Raw genomic sequence first — 20,696 nt, 5'->3', positions numbered from 1 at the left:
CCACTACTGCAGTATTAATCATCACTGCCTCACTTTCTGCATCCCATCAGCAGTACCCTGTACCCCAACACCAGGGGGCGCCTCCATCATAACAGCAATCCCAGGTGTGTTCAGTGACAGTGCAGAACATGTGCCAAGTGCAGCAAACTAGTGATAATACTCTGCATCTATGAAAAGCAATTAGGCAGAACACAAGTCTAGTATCCTCTTATCTCACTGATGGGGCCACATCCTGACTGTGTGTGTGTGTGTGTGTGGGGGGGGGGGGTCATATATCTGCAGAGCTCCATAGGGATGACCAAAGGAGACTTGGAGAGGATAAAAATATAGGTAATGAAACGCCTCAAGTGTGTGTTATAGAGGCTGCCATCTTTGTCCTCTTAAACAATGCAGATCTCCTGGCTGTTCTGCTGATCCTCTGCCTCTAATACTGTTATTCATAGACCCTGAACAAGCATATGTGAATCAGATATTTGACTTAAATTTGACTGCATTTGCCGCATGCTTGTTTCAGGTGTGTGATTCAGACGCTACTAATAGAATAAAAGATTAGCGGGACAGCCAGGCAACTGGTGTTGTTTAAAAGGAAATAAATATGGCAGCCTCCGTATCCCTCTCACTTCAAGTGTTCTTTAAAAGAAGCCTTCTTTACAACAAAAGCTTAGAAAAACGGGACTCATTTCAGAATGTCAAGCTTATCTAATTGATACACATATAAATATTATATTGTTAGATTCATGCTAAAATACAATTTAGGTACAGGTGCCCATTAACCGTACAATCTCCCAGATTTGATTATTGCGATCAATCGGAAATGATTGTTTGGAAACGAAAGGAAAACAATAAGCAATCAGACAGAAAGAATACAGGTAGTTGGAAAATTTGAAGGAACACTAGAGCGATCCTTTCGACACCAGTGATTGGCACCAATAATGCTACACGATCTGATCATGCGGTCGATCGCCTGGGAGATTGTACCGTTAGTGAACACGTTTGAGCACCTTTTAGAATTGATCACGGACACACAATCGATTTCCAGCTGTATTTCATCGCTTGCCAGGAGGGCTGCTGCACTTTGCACATATAGTTTTGGAAAGGTCTCTTGACCCCATCAGCCAATCAGGTGGGTTCCTTCCCGTGTACTACTGTCTGTTTCTGGGGACAGGGGACATCGATAAATGTCGCATCTGCTGAAAACGTACATTTTTCACCTTTTTCCTGTATTCTCCTCTCAGGCTGTATTTTCTCCGCAGTGCATTGTATTTATAACGTGCGCCTAGTCTATTTTTGTATTTTATATGATGATAAACGAGCTGGTTTGCTGTTTTCAGCTTGTCCGTTTTTATAAATGTTCCCCGTTATCCAGTGTTTATATTGCCTCTGGTTCCATAATGGCTTCTGCATGGCAAATGCCCATCTGCCGCATGCTGTCCGTTTCAATCCTATAGACTGGATTTCTATATTATACTGTGCTGGTGTTTGTGTTCCGTGTGACTGCTTATCATTTATACATGCAGAATGCAGATCTCTCTGATCTCTCCTCTGGGTCATGGATTTTATGTATATATATTTACATAACACACACACACTGTACAGAGCATAGATGATTGCATAATGTGCGGACCTCTGAGTTCTGTATCATGAATTACGATCTCTGTGCACACATACAGCGCAGAATGCAGATCATCTCTAGTTTATACTGGGTGGCATAGTTTATAATTAATGTATACACAATACACCTAGCATGCATATGTTAGTCAGAAAACTAACACATAGGGAGACCTTTATGGCCGGGTATATCTATATTAATATTAACCTGAAATGAGAGGATTATATACAGCACCATTGCTGACGCGTTTGAATTTTCTCCTCGCCAATTATGCTGATCCTCTATTTTATGACTTCTGAAGCACCAGAGCAGAACAAGTATTTAAATAAGGTGTCCTAGATACACTCGCTGCATGCTTGTTCCAAGTGTGGCTGCACTGGCTGCATGCTTGTTCCAAGTGTGGCTGCACTGGCTGCATGCTTGTTCCGAGTGTGGCTGCACTGGCTGCATGCTTGTTCCGAGTGTGGCTGCATTGACTGCATGCTTGTTCCAAGTGTGGCTGCACTGGCTGCATGCTTGTTCCAAGTGTGGCTGCACTGGCTGCATGCTTGTTCCAAGTGTGGCTGCACTGGCTGCATGCTTGTTCCGAGTGTGGCTGCATTGACTGCATGCTTGTTCCAAGTGTGGCTGCACTGGCTGCATGCTTGTTCCAAGTGTGGCTGCACTGGCTGCATGCTTGTTCCAAGTGTGGCTGCACTGGCTGCATGCTTGCTCCAAGTGTGGCTGCACTGGCTGCATGCTTGCTCCAAGTGTGGCTGCACTGGCTGTATGCTTGCTCCAAGTGTGGCTGCACTGGCTGCATGCTTGCTCCAAGTGTGGCTGCACTGGCTGCATGCTTGCTCCGAGTGTGGCTGCACTGACTGCATGCTTGTTCCAAGTGTGGCTGCACTGGCTGCATGCTTGCTCCAAGTGTGGCTGCACTGGCTGCATGCTTGCTCCAAGTGTGGCTGCGTGCTTGTTCCGAGTGTGGCTGCACTGACTGCATGCTTGTTCCAAGTGTGACTGCACTGGCTGCATGCTTGTTCCAAGTGTGACTGCACTGGCTGCATGCTTGTTCCAAGTGTGACTGCACTGGCTGCATGCTTGTTCCAAGTGTGACTGCACTGGCTGCATGCTTGTTCCAAGTGTGACTGCACTGGCTGCATGCTTGTTCCAAGTGTGACTGCACTGGCTGCATGCTTGTTCCAAGTGTGACTGCACTGGCTGCATGCTTGTTCCAAGTGTGACTGCACTGGCTGCATGCTTGTTCCATGTGTGACTGCACTGCCTGCATGCTTGTTCCATGTGTGACTGCACTGCCTGCATGCTTGTTCCATGTGTGGCTACATGCTTGTTCCAGGTGTGACTGTACTGACTGCATGCTTGTTCCAAGTGTGGCTGCATGCTTGTTCCAGATGTGACTGCACTGGCTGCATGCTTGTTCCAAGTGTGGCTACGTGCTTGTTCCAGATGAGACTGCACTGGCTGCGTGCTTGTTCCAAGTGTGGCTGCATGCTTGTTCCAGGTGTGACTGCACTGACTGCATGCTTGTTCCAAGTGTGGCTACGTGCTTGTTCCATGTGTGACTGCACTGGCTGCATGCTTGTTCCATGTGTGACTGCACTGGCTGCATGCTTGTTCCATGTGTGGCTGCACTGGCTGCATGCTTGTTCCAAGTGTGGCTGCATGCTTGTTCCAGATGTGACTGCACTGGCTGCATGCTTGTTCCAGATGTGACTGCACTGGCTGCATGCTTGTTTCAGATGTGACTGCACTGGCTGCATGCTTGTTCCAGGTGTGACTCCACTGGCTGCATGCTTGTTCCATGTGTGACTCCACTGGCTGCATGCTTTTTTCAGATGTGACTGCACTGGCTGCATGCTTGGTCCGGATGCGACTGCACTGGATGCATGTTTGTTCCAGGTGTGACTCCACGGGTTGCATGCTTGTTCCAGGTGTGACACCACTGGCTGTGCATGCTTATTCCAGGTGTGACTCCTCTTGCTGCATGCTTGTTCCAGATGTGGCTGCATGCTTGTTCCAGGTGTGATTGCGCTGGCTGCATGCTTGTTCCAGGTGAGACTTCACTGGCTGTGTGCTTGTTCAGAGTGTGACTAGTGGCTGGGTGCTTGTTCAGTGTGTGACTACTGGCTGCATGCTTGTTCCAGGTGTGATTACTGGCTGCATGCTTGTGCCTGGTGTGACCGTATTAGCTGTGAGCTTGTTTCAGATGTGTCTCAGACTTTCAAAAGCAATAGATTAGCGTTATGGTAGCCATACACGGATATCAATTTGATCTCTAAAATCCGATCTTCCTGTGATCTCTTCACACAAACATAAGTCAATAATCTTTTGATTATTTTTGTACAGATTAGCAATCAAAAGTATAATTGGGTGACGGGGTAAATTTAAATGGAAAAGTGGCGACCACATAGTTGTACCACATAGACCACACAGACCGCTACAGAGCTTGCAAGTCTAGTGCTTGCATTGAGTTTGTCAGGTGTCTTTGTATTGAGATCTGATGGAGGCTGAGCAGTGCTCAGTGCAGTGGTAGATTTATCACTACTCAGTGACGCAATCTAGCAACAGATTGATAATTCCTTACAGCCAGCAAACTGGCAATACATTTCAGATGGAATAAAGATGGCTGCTGACATATTCTTCTGAGTTCAGGTACATATTAAGCATTGTGTACACACTATATACATCACAGCCCAAATTATAAAATAGAGGTACAGTACATAAAGTGTAGACCAGTCTAGACCACATTATAAAATGTATGTGACCTACAAATAAAAGGCCAATACAGGAAAAATAATGGTGAGGGTATTAAAACACACCTGTACGTATACACACACTGATCAGCCACAGCAGTAAAACTAATGCCAGGTGATGTGGATAGCATTGATTATCTTATTACTATGGGATCTGTCAAGGGTTGGACTCTATAAAGGTCCAGACCCACTAAGCGATTTTTCTTAAAACATAAACCCTGAACAAGCATGCAGCAGATCGGGTGTTTCTGACAATATTGTCAGGACTGACCAGATTAACTGCATGCTTGTTTCTGGTGTTGTTCAGACACTACTGCACTAACTGCACTAAATAGACCAACAGGGCTGCCAGTTGTCTGTTGGTGGGCAGGAAAGGGGGGGGGGGATTCATGTGTGTGCTACGTTGTATGGCTCTGCAGCACACAGTTAAAGCTTCAGAGCACTTAATTGAAAAAAAATAAATAACGTGGTCAATGGGGGGGGGGGGGGGGGAGAGAGAGAGACTGTGGTCCTGAAATGGTTAAAAGGAAATAAATATGGCAGCCTCCGTAATACTCTCACCTTGGGTTCACTTTAAGGTAGCAAGTGAACAGTCAGTTAATGACAGTGTTGTGTTGGAAGCAGGGAACATGGTAACACATGAGGATTTGAGTGACTTTGACAAAAGCTAGATGACTACATCTGAGCAATACAGCTTTTGTAGGAATGTTCTAGTTATGCCGTGGCTTCCAAAAGTGATTCAAAGACAGACAACCCATTGAACTGGTGACTGCATTCTTGGCATCCAAGACTCACTGATGGGTGTGGAGCACAAAAGATGGCTCATCATTTCAATTCCTAAAGCAGGCCATACACTCGTTAGATTAGCAGCAGATACAGTGGTGTGAAAAACTATTTTCCCCCTTCCTGATTTCTTATTCTTTTGCATGTTTGTCACACTTAAATGTTTCTGCTCATCAAAAACCGTCAACTATTAGTCAAAGATAACATACTTGAACACAAAATGCAGTTTTAAATGATGTTTTTTATTATTTAGTGAGAAAAAAACCTCAAAACCTACATGGCTCTGCGTGAAAAAGAAATTTCCCCCTGAACCTAATAACTGGTTGGGCCACCCTTAGCAGCAATAACTGCAATCAAGCGTTTGCGATAACTTGCAACGAGTCTTTTACAGTGCTCTGGAGGAATTTTGGCCCACTCATCTTTGCAGAATTGTTGTAATTCAGCTTTATTCGAGGGTTTTCTAGCATGAACCGCCTTTTTAAGGTCATGCCACAACATCTCAATAGGATTCAGGTCAGGACTTTGACTAGGCCTCTCCGAAGTCTTCATTTTGTTTTTCTTCAGCCATTCAGAGGTGAATTTGCTGGTGTGTTTTGCATCATTGTCCTGCTGCAGCACCCAAGATCGCTTCAGCTTGAGTTGACAAACAGATGGCCGGACATTCTCCTTCAGGATTTTTTGGCAGACAGTAGAATTCAGGGTTCCATCCATCACAGCATGCCTTCCAGGTCCTGAAGCAGCAAAACAACCCCAGACCATCACACTACCACCACCATATTTTACTGTTGGTATGATGTTCTTCTGCTGAATTGCTGTGTTACTTATACGCCAGATGTAACGGGACACGCACCTTCCAAAAAGTTCAACTTTTGTCTCGTCGGTCCACAAGGTATTTTCCCAAAAGACTTGGCAATCATTTAGATTTTTTTTAGCAAAATTGAGACGAGCCTTAATGTTCTTTTTGCTTAAAAGTGGTTTGCGCCTTGGATATCTTCTATGCAGGCCGTTTTTGCCCAGTCTCTTTCTTATGGTGGAGTCGTGAACACTGACCTTAATTCAGTTCTTTAGATGTTGTCCTGGGGTCTTTTGTGGCCTCGTGGATGAGTTTTCTCTGCGCTCTTGGGGTAATTTTGGTCGGCCAGCCACTCCTGGGAAGGTTCATCACTGTTCCATGTGTTTGCCATTTGTGGATAATGGCTCTCACTGTGGTTTGCTGGAATCCCAAAGCTTTAGAAATGGCTTTATAACCTTTACCAGACTGATAGATTTCAATTACAGTACTTTTGTTCTCATTTGTTCCTGAATTTCTTTGGATCTTGGCATGATGTCTAGCTTTTGAGGTGCTTTTGGTCTACTTCTCTGTGTCAGCTCCTATTTAAGTGATTTCTTGATTGAAACAGGTGTGGCAGTGATCAGGCCTGGGGGTGACTACAGAAATTGAACTAAGGTGTAATAAACCACCTTTAAGTTATTTTTTAACAAGGGGGGCAATCACTTTTTCACACAGGGCCATGTAGATTTGGAGGTTTTTTTCTCACTAAATAATAAAAACCATCATTTAAAACTGCATTTTGTGTTCAATTAGGTTATCTTTGACTAATAGTTAACGGTTTTTGATGAGCAGAAACATTTAAGTGTGACAAACATACAAAAGAATAAGAAATCAGGAAGGGGGCAAATAGTTTTTCACACCACTGTAGATCATCAGATAGTTTTCTGATCTATCTGATGTGTTTAGGAAAAATGTTTCGGAACAGATTTCCAATAGATTTCAGTATGAAATCTATTGAAAATCGATCTGATGGCATTTTTTTGCCATCCGATTTCCTTTAGGTCCAATGCAAAATGATAAGCAATCTCAACAGATCGACCTAGATTTTCCAGCATGTCAGATCGATTGAAATCGACCGCAAATCGATCGAAAGGTTGCAAGCACTTATAGCAGTCACATGGGCGTCAGAACTGGAGGTTGTCTGGTCTGATGAGTCATGATTTCTTTGGCCACCAAATTCCCCAGATTTCAATGCAGTGATGGATCTGTGGGATGTATTGGAAGAACAAGTCTGATAAGTGAAGGCCACGCCTCCTAACCATGTCTGGGTGACCAAGACCACGGGACACCGTCAGTTATGTAGTCCATGCCTCAGCAGGTCACAGATGATTTGCCACTACGGTTGGGTGGTTTTAATGTTTTTGCTGATCAGTGTGCACAAATGTACGTGTTTATGTATAAATAAACCTACCTTATTTATACTGGTTTTATAGTTTTACATTTAGTTAATTAAATAATGCTTATATGTGTAGTTAATGTGTTATTTTCTGGGCACAGGTTGTTAAAGTATATATGGTGCTGTGTATAGTTCCTTCTCAGACCGTTATCCTCCTTATTGGTCTGTTATCCATAATCTTCATGGGGTTATGGGGTTTTTCATAAAATTGAAAATTATGTTAATAAAAGCTAACTAAACCCAGAACGCTGGGAATGCAGTTTTAGATGGAGCAGGGAAGGAGTAGAATGAAACACTATCAGTTTGTTATTGCTGTCTACGTTTCCTTTTTATGTCAACTGCTATTGGGATTGACAAGTGAATGAAGTTACACCAAAATGGACACAAATGGCAATAACCACTTTGAGTTCTAAACTATCTTATCTTTAAAGGACAACTGAAGTAAGAATTTTATGGAAGCTGCAATATTTATTTCCTTTTAAACAATACCAGTTTCATGGCAGCCCTGCTGATCTTTTTGGCTGCAGTAGTGTCTGAAACACGCATGCAACAAGCATACAACTAATCTTGTCAGATCTGACAATTATGTCAGAAACACCTGATCTGCTGCATGCTTGTTCAGGGGCTATGGCAAAAAGTATTAGAGGCAGAGGATGAGCAGGACAGCCAGGCAACTGGTATTGTTTACAAGGAAATAAATATGGCAGCCTCCTTATCCCTTTCACTTTAGTTGTCCTTTAAGGGGGTATTACTTTAATTCGGGTCTCTTACCTCACTGAGGAGAACTCCTCTCACTTGCTCACCATTGGAACTCTAATGAGAGCTACAGCTAGTGAGTGCAAGTCTGCTCAGTGTGGACTCAGACAGCAGTAAATTCCCAGCAGAGGCTGTAACTGGTTCTCTTAAACACAAAAATGTCTGCAGGGATTTGGATAGAAGTTTTAAGCTGATATCACCTGTTCTCATTGTCACTCATGTATAGGATCTGTATGTGGCCTTGAGCCATACATTAGCGTTGAACATTATTTGGAAGTAGTTTACTACATCACTTAACAATACACACCTGATATAATGCCATATGTCAGTTAGTTGAGAGTATATCTATACATGCTCATTATGGTCATATACCATAGACACAGGTTGTTCTGTGAGTAACATACTGTCTGTTTTCCCCGGAGGCGGACGATACCTATATGCAGCTGAAGAAGGAACTGGAGTACTTAGATCTTAAGGTAATCCATTTATCTGATGTTTTTGTATGATTTTAATTAGTTTTAACAACCACCTGTCATCAGTGAGTAGCACTTGCAGTTGGGATAGAGGCTATGTGATACAGTGCACAGCAAGGGATTCTGGGATCAGTATGTTACTGTCAGAGTCCCCCTTCCATCCCCAGAGATAAGTCTGTAGAGTTGTATTGAATGAGGCCACTGCAGTTTCCCATTTCACATATGGGCTGTAATAGCAAGCTAAGCAATCATCAGAAATCTGTCCCCAGTATCTGAATATTCGCAGTCTTGGGTCTAGCAGACAAGTGGGTTAAAGCCTTTCCTATTCAGCAAGCCAGCACTTACTCAGTAAGGAGTTCTGAGGCAAGACTAGGGATGATCAGATATGCAAATTGTTCTGAGTTGATGCACATTTTTATGCAAATATATTCAACTTGAAAATGCATCATTTTTTACTCCCTGGGCACCTCTGAAGCAAATTAAAATGCATTCTAAAAATGTGGTTTATCATTAAAAAAAACTTTCATTTTACCTCATCTTTTTACATTTAAAGTGGATCCGAGACGAACTTTTACTCATTGCATGATTGTGTTTCTTTCCTATTGTTTATAGGGCATTCTTCAAGCCAAATACTTTATTGTTTTTGCTTTAATACTCTATTTCCCTATAAACTAAACAAGCCTCGCCCAGAGCTTTTCAAAGAGCCTTGGCATTTTCAGACAGTAGCAAGGGCTCATGGGAGCTCAGTCTGGGCAGCAGGGGAGGGAGGTATTACTAGCCAGAGATTTCAGAGGCAGAGGGGAGCAGAAGGGGAATTAGGTTTTTTTCACAGGCTGAGTGCTGAAGATGAGGATAAGCTTGCCTGTGTGTAATGTTTACAAACAACATGGCTGCTGTCGTATCACAGGAAGAAATAATCATATTCTATTGAAGCTGTTTGCAGCTAGATTTGCTGTGTAAACTATTTAAACTTTAGATAAGATATATAGACAAGTTACTTGTTATAGTTAGTTTTTCATCTCGGATCCGCTTTAAGGGTTACAATAGGCACCTCTTCCGTCCGTCCGTGCAAGGACTTGTGGTCGGAGGAGCAACAGATTATGTAAGGCAGATAAGATCTCACCTCATTAGACTTAATTGAACACAAACAAAACCCTGAGTCTTCTCCACTGTACTTCGAACAGAAAACATTAGTCACACTTGAAGAATTTCACACCTAGCCTGGATAATGGCAGTGGAAAAGTAGCAGGGGTGTGAAGTCTCAAACATGGCAGCCCTTTCAGCTATTTGAAGCCAGGAGCTGCTTAGATCCCTTTAAATTGATTGGTCAATTTTCAAACTGCATATATTTGCATAGAAATTTGCATAATTTCGGAGTAATTTGCATCTCATTGATCATCCCTAGGCAAGACCCCTAACGCTGTTACTGCCTACTGAGCGCACTCTAGTGGCTGCTTTGCAAGTGATTTGAGTCTGACAGGAGAAAAGCACTATACGAATGTTGGAATTATCTCAAGTGATGCAACTGCGCATGGGCCACTTCTAAGTTTTAATGAATGTTCCTATATGCCATGCATGGGAGTGTGTGCATCACTTGCCCTACCAGTGCTGTATTCACACTTATTTCTCTTCAGCCCATACAGTGCTGTCATTACAGAATTTACAGAATTGTTGCATGTCACATTGTTCTTAGATGCCAGTCCTTTGTCAGGAATCATTAATTTATTGTATTTATAAAGCGCCAACATATTACGCAGCGCTGACTTTTACCAGTGGCGTAGCTACGGTGCTGTAGGCCCCGATGCAAGTTTTACAATGGGGCCCCCCTAGCACTCTATACACAACAATTGATACGGCGCACCAAAACCTGCCAATGGCAACTACAGTGTCAGAGGTGCAAGAAGGAGATGGGCAACAGTTTGTTAATGATTTGCACTATTTAAAGTATCTATAGAAGTGATTATTACCAGCACAGGACCAATAGAGAGCTAATACTGCAGTTGAGGGAGGGCCCTTCGGGGCCCCTCTGGCCCAAGGGCCCTGATGCGGTCGCTACCTCTGCACCCCCTATTGCTACGCCCCTGACTTTTACCTAGTATGTATGCTCAGCTTTAGTTGCTAGGAAGTGACTATAATAACTGAAAGGGAATCTGATTGGGTGAGAGACTGCAGAGGTCACGAACTGCCAGTAATGCTGCAATTACCCAGGCCATAGGCACACCGCTGTATGCACTACTAACGCACATCTAAGGAATACTCAGACAACACATGGTGATCCAGAACCACTAGGAAAGTATAAAGGGCTAAAAAAAGAGACCAAAAAGCCCTGTATTAAAAAAGCAAAGCTAACCATGTTGTCTGACTCTTTATGCCTTACTTTTAAGGGGCATAAATAGATGATTTGCATATCTGGGAGTGATGCATTGTGGGAAACCACAGTTGCTCATTTAAAGCTGAACTATCGCAAATACCTTTTTGTTTTAAGAAGGCAAAACTACTAAACACATCACAGCATCATTCCTTTCTTGTCTTAAAAGCTTTTGTTCAGCCTCCCATGTTTAATGCATATTATAATACATTTTAAATAATCAGCAATGTCCAAAGTTTTTTTTTTTCTTTGCATTGCTTTTCTGTACTTTTTGCAGTAGATCTATAAAATACCTGGCTGGCTGGCCTCTGTTTTTACTTATTGCCAGCAGAGTAGGTGTTGTTTTACCAGCACAGAGCACATCTCCTGACCGCCTCCCACCTCCTCCATGTGCTGAGAGCAATTATCTCTCTGTGGCCAGCAATGCAACTACAATTCCTCACTACCGAGAGGGTAATCAAGCTTTAAACACTTCCCTTGTTCTCCCAGTTGTGTTTATATAAATAATTGGTACCACTTATCACCTTGCTTTTCCTTCTTTTTCATGTAATCCACATTCACAAAGTTTGGGAAGAGAAAGAGTGGGAAGCATTTCATTATTTTTACACACTCTGAGGCTGCTTTCACACTAAGACGTTACAGGCGCACGTTAGTGCAGCCTGTAACGCTCCCCAACGCACAGCAATGTAACACAAGTGGGCTGTTCACACTGCTCACGTTGTGTTACATGTAACGCTGCACGTTCTTAAGGAAGTGCAGCATGCTACGGCGTTACAGCGGCTTAAGCCGCGTTAGACTGTCTGCACATGCGCAGTCATGTTGGGGAGGAGCGGAGAGCGGCCAGGCACATGGCTAATTAATATTCACTGCACGTTGTGACGTGCAGTGTTTACTTTCAGGAGCGGCCTCTCTGTGCGGTGATTGGCCGGCGGGACCACGTGATGCCGCATGCGCACAAGAGTACGCATCACGGCATCACGGACGCCAGAGTGAGCTGCACAACGCGCCTCACTCTGACGTCCACAACGAAGAGCACCAGGCGTCGCGTTAGGTGCACGTTATGCGACCTTAACGTGGCACCTAACGCAACGTCTTAGTGTGCAAGTAGCCTAAAGGTACATGGAGATAACTGCTTAGCTGTAACTTTTTATAATCTTTCAGTACAGGGAGGAAGTGGGTAGAGTCAGGTGTTCTTTCAGGAGAGGAAGGAAGTGGGTGGGTGTTCTGTTTAAAGGGAAAGACTGACTGCTGCCCCCTCCCATGGTTATCTTATGTGGGTCATGATTGGATAGGGAGAGTAGTCTGAGTAGGTTTCTGTCCAATAAAATTGTATGTTGGCAAGATGGAGCTGCATCCAAACTGTACTTTTTGCAGAAAATCTATTTAAAATACCAGGCATGTAGTTCAAAAGAAAAAAAAAAACTTAGTACATTGCTAATCAATGTAAAATTACTATTAAAATGGTGGGGTAAACTAGAGCTTTAGGGTTCGCAGCCACTAATTTGGCATTCACACCAATGACACCCTGACGCTCTGAGGTCACAGAATAATGGCACTTACTGGAAGAGAAGAAGGCGGTCTTGAGCAATAAGAAACCAACGCTTGGGAGTTCCAGAACAAGACACACTGGGGAAGATTTTGCTAAATCAGTGCAGCAATCTGGTGTGCAACAGGTGAAGAAATGGAGCAGCTGTTCAGATCAACCAATCAGAATCCTCGACCTGATCTTCTGCTTCATTTATTTGCACCACTCCTCTTTTCCAGTTTGCTTCAATTTTCTTTGCACTGGTTTTGATAAATCTGCACCATATTTGGAACTTGGTATCCAAAAACAATGTCACTGTTAGATAACTGTCTGGCAGATGCTTGTATTGTACGAGTGTATCTTGTGATTGGTGACTCCCAGTTATAGCATTCCTTTAGTAGTTGTCCTGCTGAATGCCTTAGCGTATCTGTCTGGTTCTGTAGGTTGTAGATCCCCCCCACACATAGTAGACATTAGGATTATCTGCGTGTTTAGATTGTGTGCGTGATTCACCTCCCCCTGATCTCTGTGTCGGATTCACGTAACATTTAACTTTTAATTTGAAACAGATAAAATATAATGAACCTCTGATCAACTTGGTTCACAGTGTTTTAAGGAACTCCACCCCGGGTTACCGAACGAGCATTAACGTAAGCCGCTTGTACCGCCCCGCTCTGACCATTTCATGGCTTTGTGCGTGCGGCACGTCCGTTAGTTAGAGATGCAGCTGCTGTCATCTTTGACCCGCTTCTCATAGGTTTTATTTTACATGTTTCCAGTCGGTGTTGTGGTTCTGCTTTATTTTTATTTCTTTAGATATGTATTTGGCTTGCGATTGCGCACAGTCCGCTTTAAGCTGTAAATTGTGTTTATGGTATAATGTCACATGTAGGGGCATCACTGAGGGACGGGCCTTGGTAGCATGACAGGAAACACAAGGCAGCTAGATTAGATTCTCTGCATGATCTCCAAAAACTCAGATTTCATCACATTGGCCCATGCTGGAAACCCTGACTAATGTTATAGCAGGATTATAGTCAAAATTACATTATACTCCTAATGCATTAAAGTGAATGGGAACCGCATTTTAAAAAATGAAGCAAATACTTACCTAAGGAGAGGGAAGGCTCTGGGTCATATAGAGCCTTCCGTCTCCTCTCTCGGTGCTCTCTATCCTGTGCTTGCCCCCAACCGCCCCCCCCCCCCCCTCCCGTTTCAATCCCCCACCGAAAGGGTATTTGGAAGTCTTCGGGAGCCGTGTCCTCCCGAAGACGTGTGGCTCCATACTGCACAGACTTGAGCGACTGAGCGTGCAAGAGAGCGTGCTGGCACTGGCGCAGTACAGGGCCGCCCTTCTTCAGGAGCACTCGGGCTCCCTGAAGACTTCTGAAGCCTCCTTCGGCTGGGTAAAGCAGTATTTGACTAATTTAGTCGAATACTGCTACCGGGCAAGCCAGCACTGGAACGAGGGGACCAGGAGAGGAGCGGGAAGGCTCTATAGGACCCAGAGCCTTCCCTCTCCTTGGGTATCTATCTCATTTTTTTAAATGCGGTTCCCATTTACTTTAAACACTGTAAGACTACTTTGATGTTGTTTCAATGCATATTTACACCTCACTGAAGCTAACTGATATCATTGCCGGGTCTAAAGGCCCATACACACGTCGGATTTTAGCGAACGACCCGTCGTTTGAACGTTCCGTCGTTCGGACGTTTTCGCGTCAAATCCGACGTGTGTACAGACTATCGTTCGGGTGATAAGACTGGTTACCAGCGATCCGCACGGCGGATCGTTGGTAACCAGTCTTATCACCCGAACGATAGTCTGTACACACGTCGGATTTGACGCGAAAACGTCCGAACGACGGAACGTTCTAAAATCCGACGTGTGTATGGGCCTTAAGGCTGACAGCCAGTCCTGGCATTGGCAGTCAGTCTTGGGCCCCTTCTAGAAGTCCTGCATTTGGATGTCAGAATAAGGCCCGGTTCACATTAGAAATATTGAGCCAAGCGCATCTGGTCTCCGCTTCACCAGATCCGGATGGCTCTGTGAACGGATTGTGAAAACTGATCTGATCACGATGGATCGGTTTTCACTCCGTTTGCTAGCAAATACATAACTAGTGGCAGAGGCTTCCTCCTCTTGCGCTGTGATTACACAGCGCATGATGTGACTACATGACGCGGAAGATGGAAGCCTCTACCGCCGGCCTTTAGGTATGTATTTGGGCTCTATTCACCCTCGCTCTTCCACCCGCCCGGCTGCTGCACCCTCCCTCATCCTCCCGCCGCTCAGGTTCACATCCCCCATGGAATGAAAAGCTCCGGTTTCCATTGCCCCAATGCAGCAGCATTTTTTGTCTGGTTCCGTTCAGCTGGGCAGAACGGTCAGGAAAATTAGGGCCTGCTGCATTTTTTTGGTCCGGGGAACGGAACGTACGGAACATATCCATACCAACGGACGCATGTGAACGGTCCAATAGGTTAATATTGGATCCTTTCACATCCGTTCCGTTTGTACAGTATACGTTCTGTAAAAAAAACGCAGATGTGAACCTGGCCTAAGAGCCATCCCAGATGTACCGTATGTCAGACCTTTCTGAGATGTCCTGCTGTTGGCTTTCCATGCCAGACCCCTCCCAGAGGGCTTTATATTTAACATCCCTATAAGGCTCTCCCACACATCCTAGCGTTGGTAGACCGTGTCCAGACCCTCCCATCTTTCAATCAAATCTTTCAGTAATGGTATTTGTGCAGTATTTGTAGATATTTTTTGATATGGAGCTGCCCAATGAACTTCACATTCACATCCAAGTCACTCTATCATAGAATGAAGGTGAGATTAGACGTGGCAGAGCGGATACTGTAGGACACAATGTTACCAAGTCTTGTTACCCATAAATGCGGTCTTGCTGCATGTGCTGATGGCTTTGCCATGTATGGAGACATCACTGTCATCCCAAGTGCCCCATTTCTGTCATAACCCCTGTGCTTTGCAACCATCAGGTAACGGGACGGGAATCTATGAAGGATCGCTCCTCGAAGCCGGTCAGGATCGCAGAAAGTGATGTTGATGTAAGTGATATTTGGATTTTAATTAGAAACGATTATAATAATGAGGCTGGAGGTATAATAGGACAACCAGGTAACCAGCATTTCCAGAAGGGGATCTGCAATCGTTACTTCTATACTTCTCAGCCTCTGTTTCTCACAGTCCAATGAAACTCTGCTTATTATGTCCATGTTGTGCTGCTGAGCGTTGTCTTGTCTCTGATTCTCCTATCTCCTCTGTGTTTAGGTGAAGCTGAGTATCCTGTGTGAGCAGGACCGCATCCTGCAGGACCTGGAAGACAAGATTCGGGCTCTGAAGGACAACAAGGTGGGTGGAGGCTTTGGAGACAATGGCCTCAATTCTAGTAGCTATATTAGGTAAATATTATTTTTGTAGGTAAAATACCTCGTGAGGTATTTTTCTCTTTTTTTTTTAGCAATTCTGAAAGATTTTGCTCCATTTCCAAACAAGGTAAAACATGAGGTAACACATGATGTAAATGCATAAAGTGAGGTAAAACATGAGGTATTTCAGCGGTAAGCATGCGGTAAATAAATAATAGTAGTCTTTAATTGTCTTTCATAAGTTAGGATAGTCTTTGGAAGATTTTTTTTTTTTTTTGGGGGGGGGGGGGGAGGTGTATTTTATTATGAAGCAGCCTATGAAAGGTTATATTTATAGGCATCCCTTATAATAAATAAATTAAAAAATCCACTAAATATTTGGGAGTTTTATTTCTACTATTCTATTACTGTATATAGCCTGAATAGGAACGACACTAAAACAGTAATAGAAACTCCACTAAAACTGCAAAATGCAAACAAATTGACTTTACCTCCATGTACAGACAGGTCTTAAACTGATCTGTAAAATTATGTGCCAACATGCCCCCTAATTTCCATGAGAAAAGCTATTTTCGGTAAAATTAATGCAAATTACCTCATGAATTACCTCATAATTTACCCCATGAGGTAAAACATGACTCAAATCTACCAGAATTGCTAAATGTCATTACCTCGTGAGGTAAATTACCTCACATGAGGTAATTTATTTGATAACCCTACCAGAATTGAGGCCAATCTTGTGACCCACATTGGATGGAATAATGTGTAACCTTTATTTTGCCTTTTTAAAACGGAAGTGTGATGTTCTCTCAACCTTACTCACTACACAGAGAGTTTCTAACCTGTGAGGCATCAAGGGAAGAGGTATATGGAGGCTGCCATATTTATTTCCTTTTAAACAATACCAGTTGCCTGGCAGCCTTGCTGGTGTATTTGGCTGCAATGGTGTCTGAATCACACGAGAAACGAGCAAGCGGCTAATCTTGTCAGATCTGACAATGTCAGGAACATTAGATCTGCTGCATGCTTGTTCAGGGTCTATGGCTAAAAGTATAAAGGCCCATACATATGGCATTCAAATGTCTCTCAAAACGGGTGACGGAGAACGGTTTGTGCAACAATTGCTCCATGAGTACGCATCGCGTGACAAAGACTGTCTGCAGACCTAGCATGAGAGATCAAATTGTCCGATCACTCACAACTTTTGTAGTGCAAACAGTCTTTCAACAACAAGTTGTTGTATTGTGTGTGCAAATGTCTTAAACTACAACTGTAGTGAGAGGGATAAGGAGGCTGCCGTATGCATTTCTTTTTAGCAATACCAGTTTCCTGCTGGTCTATTAGGCTGCAGTAGTGTTTGAATCACACCACAAACAAGCATGCAGCTAATCTTTTCAGATCTGACAATAATGTCAGAAACACCTGATCTGCTGCATGCTTGTTCAGGGTCTGTGGCTAAAGTATTACAGGCAGAGGCAGAGTCTATTAGGCCTGCAGCCTAATAGACTAGCAGGCAACTGCACTAGACCTGCATGAGTTTTATGCACTGTTCATAGCATGAGGAAGCGGGATATGCCTTGCAAAATGCATTGCACTTTCTGGAGTATGTAAATAAATATTTGGTTGAACTCTGTCAACAGTTTGTTGTATTTATCTGGAGGAGGGACATCCACCTCGGCCTCCCCTGATTTTTAAACTTTTTATTGACTTTTATCCTTTTGGTGCCTCTGTTTGCCTAGTGTACATATTACAGGCAGAGGGTCGGCAGCATAACCAGGTAACTGGTGTTATAATTTAAGTAGGCCTCAGTTATTTGGACTGAGTTAGTCAAAAAGGCTTGATGGGCAGACCTGCCCTTTAAGGGGATTTTCTCTTAGAGAGAAAATCTACAGTTCTGTCAGCAGAACTAGAACATACCAAGAAGCTGTTCTCTGAACAAGGCCGCAGGTCTCCCTGACCTGGACATGGAACAATAAACATCAGCCATGTTTTGTAAATATCCACATTCCTGCATGTATGTCAAATGTCTCATTGATTATTAATCGAGTAGGTGTGTATGATGACACCACGAGTGGGTCCACCAATAGTCTGATTTAGGGGATGGCGAAGATGATGTCATATTTAACTCTTTCCTAGTCGGTATTAAAACCGAGGGGGCGATCAGAGCTCATTCTGCTTCTTACTTTCGCACTAGTTCGCAAGGCTGACTGGGACCTCTAAGTATGTTCTTCCTTTCTGTAATCTGATATAATGTATGCTGTACATAGGTAGTCTAGATGTAACATAGAGTAGATACAAGAAGACCTGGGTACCTTCAGCAGGAAGGTACTCACGCAGCTGTAACGCAACATGGAAATCTGCTTTGCCAGGATATGATGAACTGTAGTTATCTGTATTTCTGTTTCTTGAATAAATAACGTAAACTTTGAAGAAGCCTGAGAAAGTCGATCTCCTGCTTGCTGTGTGGAGAGTCAAGTGATCTCACAGTCTGTGAGACGCAAATGTAAGATGTTAATGGTGTCGAAGCAAGGTGATATAGAACAGGTTCTAAGAACTGGTATTGTTTAAAAGGGAATAAATATGGCAGCCTCCATATCCCTCTCGCTTCAGTTGTCCTTTAAAGACGGACAGCTTGTGGACAGCTTAGAAGCAGACGATCACTTTACAAGTTTGTGGCAGACTGCTTCGGTTGTGAGATCGCTCAGTATGTTGTTGCATGTGTACAATTGTTGCTGGTGCGAATTTTGTCACTCAAAACCACATGCTGCACTTGTCTGTCTTTAGGTCCTGCCTCGCAGCTAAAGACATTTGTATGCCATGTGTATGTACCCTTAGAGGCAGAGGATCAGCAGGACAGCCAAGCAACTGGTATTGCATAAAAGGAAATAAATATGGCAGCCTCCATATAAGTCTCACTTTAAGTTCCCTTTAAGTGCAGTGTTACTGAGAAAAATAATCTGATCTCTTGCCTCTTAAAGGACCACTATTGCAAAAAAAAAGTTAGTGCCTTGGATGGAATCTCTTTACCTTTACAGGACAAGCTGGAAACCGTTCTGGAGGTCCTACATCGGCAGATGGATCAGTACAAAGACCAGCCACAGCACACAGAGAAAATCTCCTACCAGCAGCGCCTCCTGCAGGAGGACTTGGTGCAGATCCGTGCAGAAATGTCTAAAGTATCCACGGTATGATTGCATCGCAAATAAGCTTGATTATGGAATCTGAAAGGGAAAAAACGCGATACAAATATTAACATTCTTCATATCTGCTCCATACTGAAATTCTATTATAAAGGGGTTTGACTGGTTAATTGTCAGCTATCACATGACATTAGGATAGAATCCTCTTTTTGTGGAAATGATGCTCTGTGATTGGCCCTCATTACTTTAAAGATCTTTGAGGATTGGAATATTAAGCGATGTGATGTGAGGAGATATAGGTACATGTAGTGCTAGCCCTACTAAGAATTTGTCTGTAGTCCCTTTTTGTTTTCCAGTACAGTAAGAGTTGGAAAGTTAGAACAGCTTGTCAATTCAGTCCTGTTTCCTGAAAAGTAAATGGCAGGCAAAACATTGAAGAAATAGTGAGATAAGGCTTGTGAGCAAGTTTTAGTGCTGCAAAAATTCAAAGAATCATTACTTCTCTTTATTTTTAAGCTAAACAAGGCAGGGTGTGGATTCTAAACAGCTGCTATGACAGCCTGATAAAGTCATTGAACTTAAAATAAAAATATGAGACTCATTTCTATGTTACTAATCGGGGTTTTTTTGCCCTTTGCATTACACATGAAATTAGTTATTTGCTAAGTTTGAGTCACTTGGGGTCCAATTATACAAATCATTAATTCTTCCCAATCAAAAAAGTGATCAGTTCAGAGGGATCACCTTTCACCTTATTTCAGCATTTATTCTTGATGTGATTTCTGCTGAAATCTGTCCACTGTTGATTGCACTGCTGCCCTGTTAGCTTCTTATTGTTTGATGCAGTACAGAAGTATTCAAAAGCATACGGCTGTTGATAGAGACACTTCCTGATCAAAAAATAAAAATTACTCCTAACCCTGATGCAGTGGATGGGATATCGGGACACCCTGGAGACAAAACAAAAATTGGGAGCCCAAATGGTTTAGTATGTCAGTAACACTGAAAACAATAAGACAAAAGGACTACTCACAAAGGTGGGTTGCAAAGGGGCAACCGGCCACTGGAAGCAGGTGGAGATAATGCACCTGTCTCCACTCGGGGTTTCCCAGACTGGGACTGGCGGCGGTTGCTTCTTCTTTTAAAGACAATAACAGATGGGGGGGGGGGGGGGTTTACTAAGCACAATGAAGGTAAAGAAGCGCCCAGGGGTTTATAAAACGGAGTTAAAAACAGTAAAACATGATAAATAAGGTGGCTTACCTCAATAAGGACATCCTCGTAGGAAAAAAAGAGAATATTATTTTTGCACAGGCAACGTGTTTCACGGGTCTAATACCGCTTCCTCAGACCAATAAGAGTGCCAGAGTATGTAGAGCCAGTATGCATTTTAATGTTGTTTTTAACTCCTTTTTTATAAACCCCTGGGCACTTCTTTAGCCTCATTGTCTTAGCCCTGATACTAATCAATAAACTGTATACAACTTATGGGATAGGTGACAGCAGGGGCATAACTACAAATCATGGGGCCCCCTGCAAACTTTGATTGGGCCCCCAATGTTCACACAGTTTCTGTTTCCTCCACTTGGTGACTGTCACAGCCTGGGGGCTCATCTTACAAGGGTCATAAAACAAGTGTGGCCATCGTAATCTTCACACCCA

At 43.4% G+C, this 20,696-nt stretch overlaps 1 protein-coding gene across 9 annotated transcripts in view; it reads left to right on the top strand.

Moving 5' to 3' along the window:
- PLEKHA7 (pleckstrin homology domain containing A7) overlaps positions 1 to 20,696 on the top strand; it is a 353,339-nt gene that overhangs the window by 298,705 nt on the left and 33,938 nt on the right. For 5 of the 9 annotated variants that reach the window (XM_068261463.1, XM_068261462.1, XM_068261464.1 and 2 more), the window contains 5 exons: positions 8,555 to 8,608; positions 13,068 to 13,148; positions 15,505 to 15,573; positions 15,797 to 15,877; positions 18,930 to 19,079. In XM_068261463.1, coding sequence (XP_068117564.1) covers positions 8,555 to 8,608; positions 13,068 to 13,148; positions 15,505 to 15,573; positions 15,797 to 15,877; positions 18,930 to 19,079 — 435 coding nt within the window. The remainder of the gene's footprint in view (positions 1 to 8,554; positions 8,609 to 13,067; positions 13,149 to 15,504; positions 15,574 to 15,796; positions 15,878 to 18,929; positions 19,080 to 20,696) is intronic. The other 4 variants (XM_068261471.1, XM_068261467.1, XM_068261468.1 and 1 more) reach the window with 1 other exon arrangement.

The sequence above is a fragment of the Hyperolius riggenbachi genome, chromosome 11 (assembly GCF_040937935.1).
Source record: "Hyperolius riggenbachi isolate aHypRig1 chromosome 11, aHypRig1.pri, whole genome shotgun sequence".
NCBI classification, from domain to species: domain Eukaryota; kingdom Metazoa; phylum Chordata; class Amphibia; order Anura; family Hyperoliidae; genus Hyperolius; species Hyperolius riggenbachi.
This window is presented reverse-complemented; position numbering and strand designations above follow the sequence as displayed.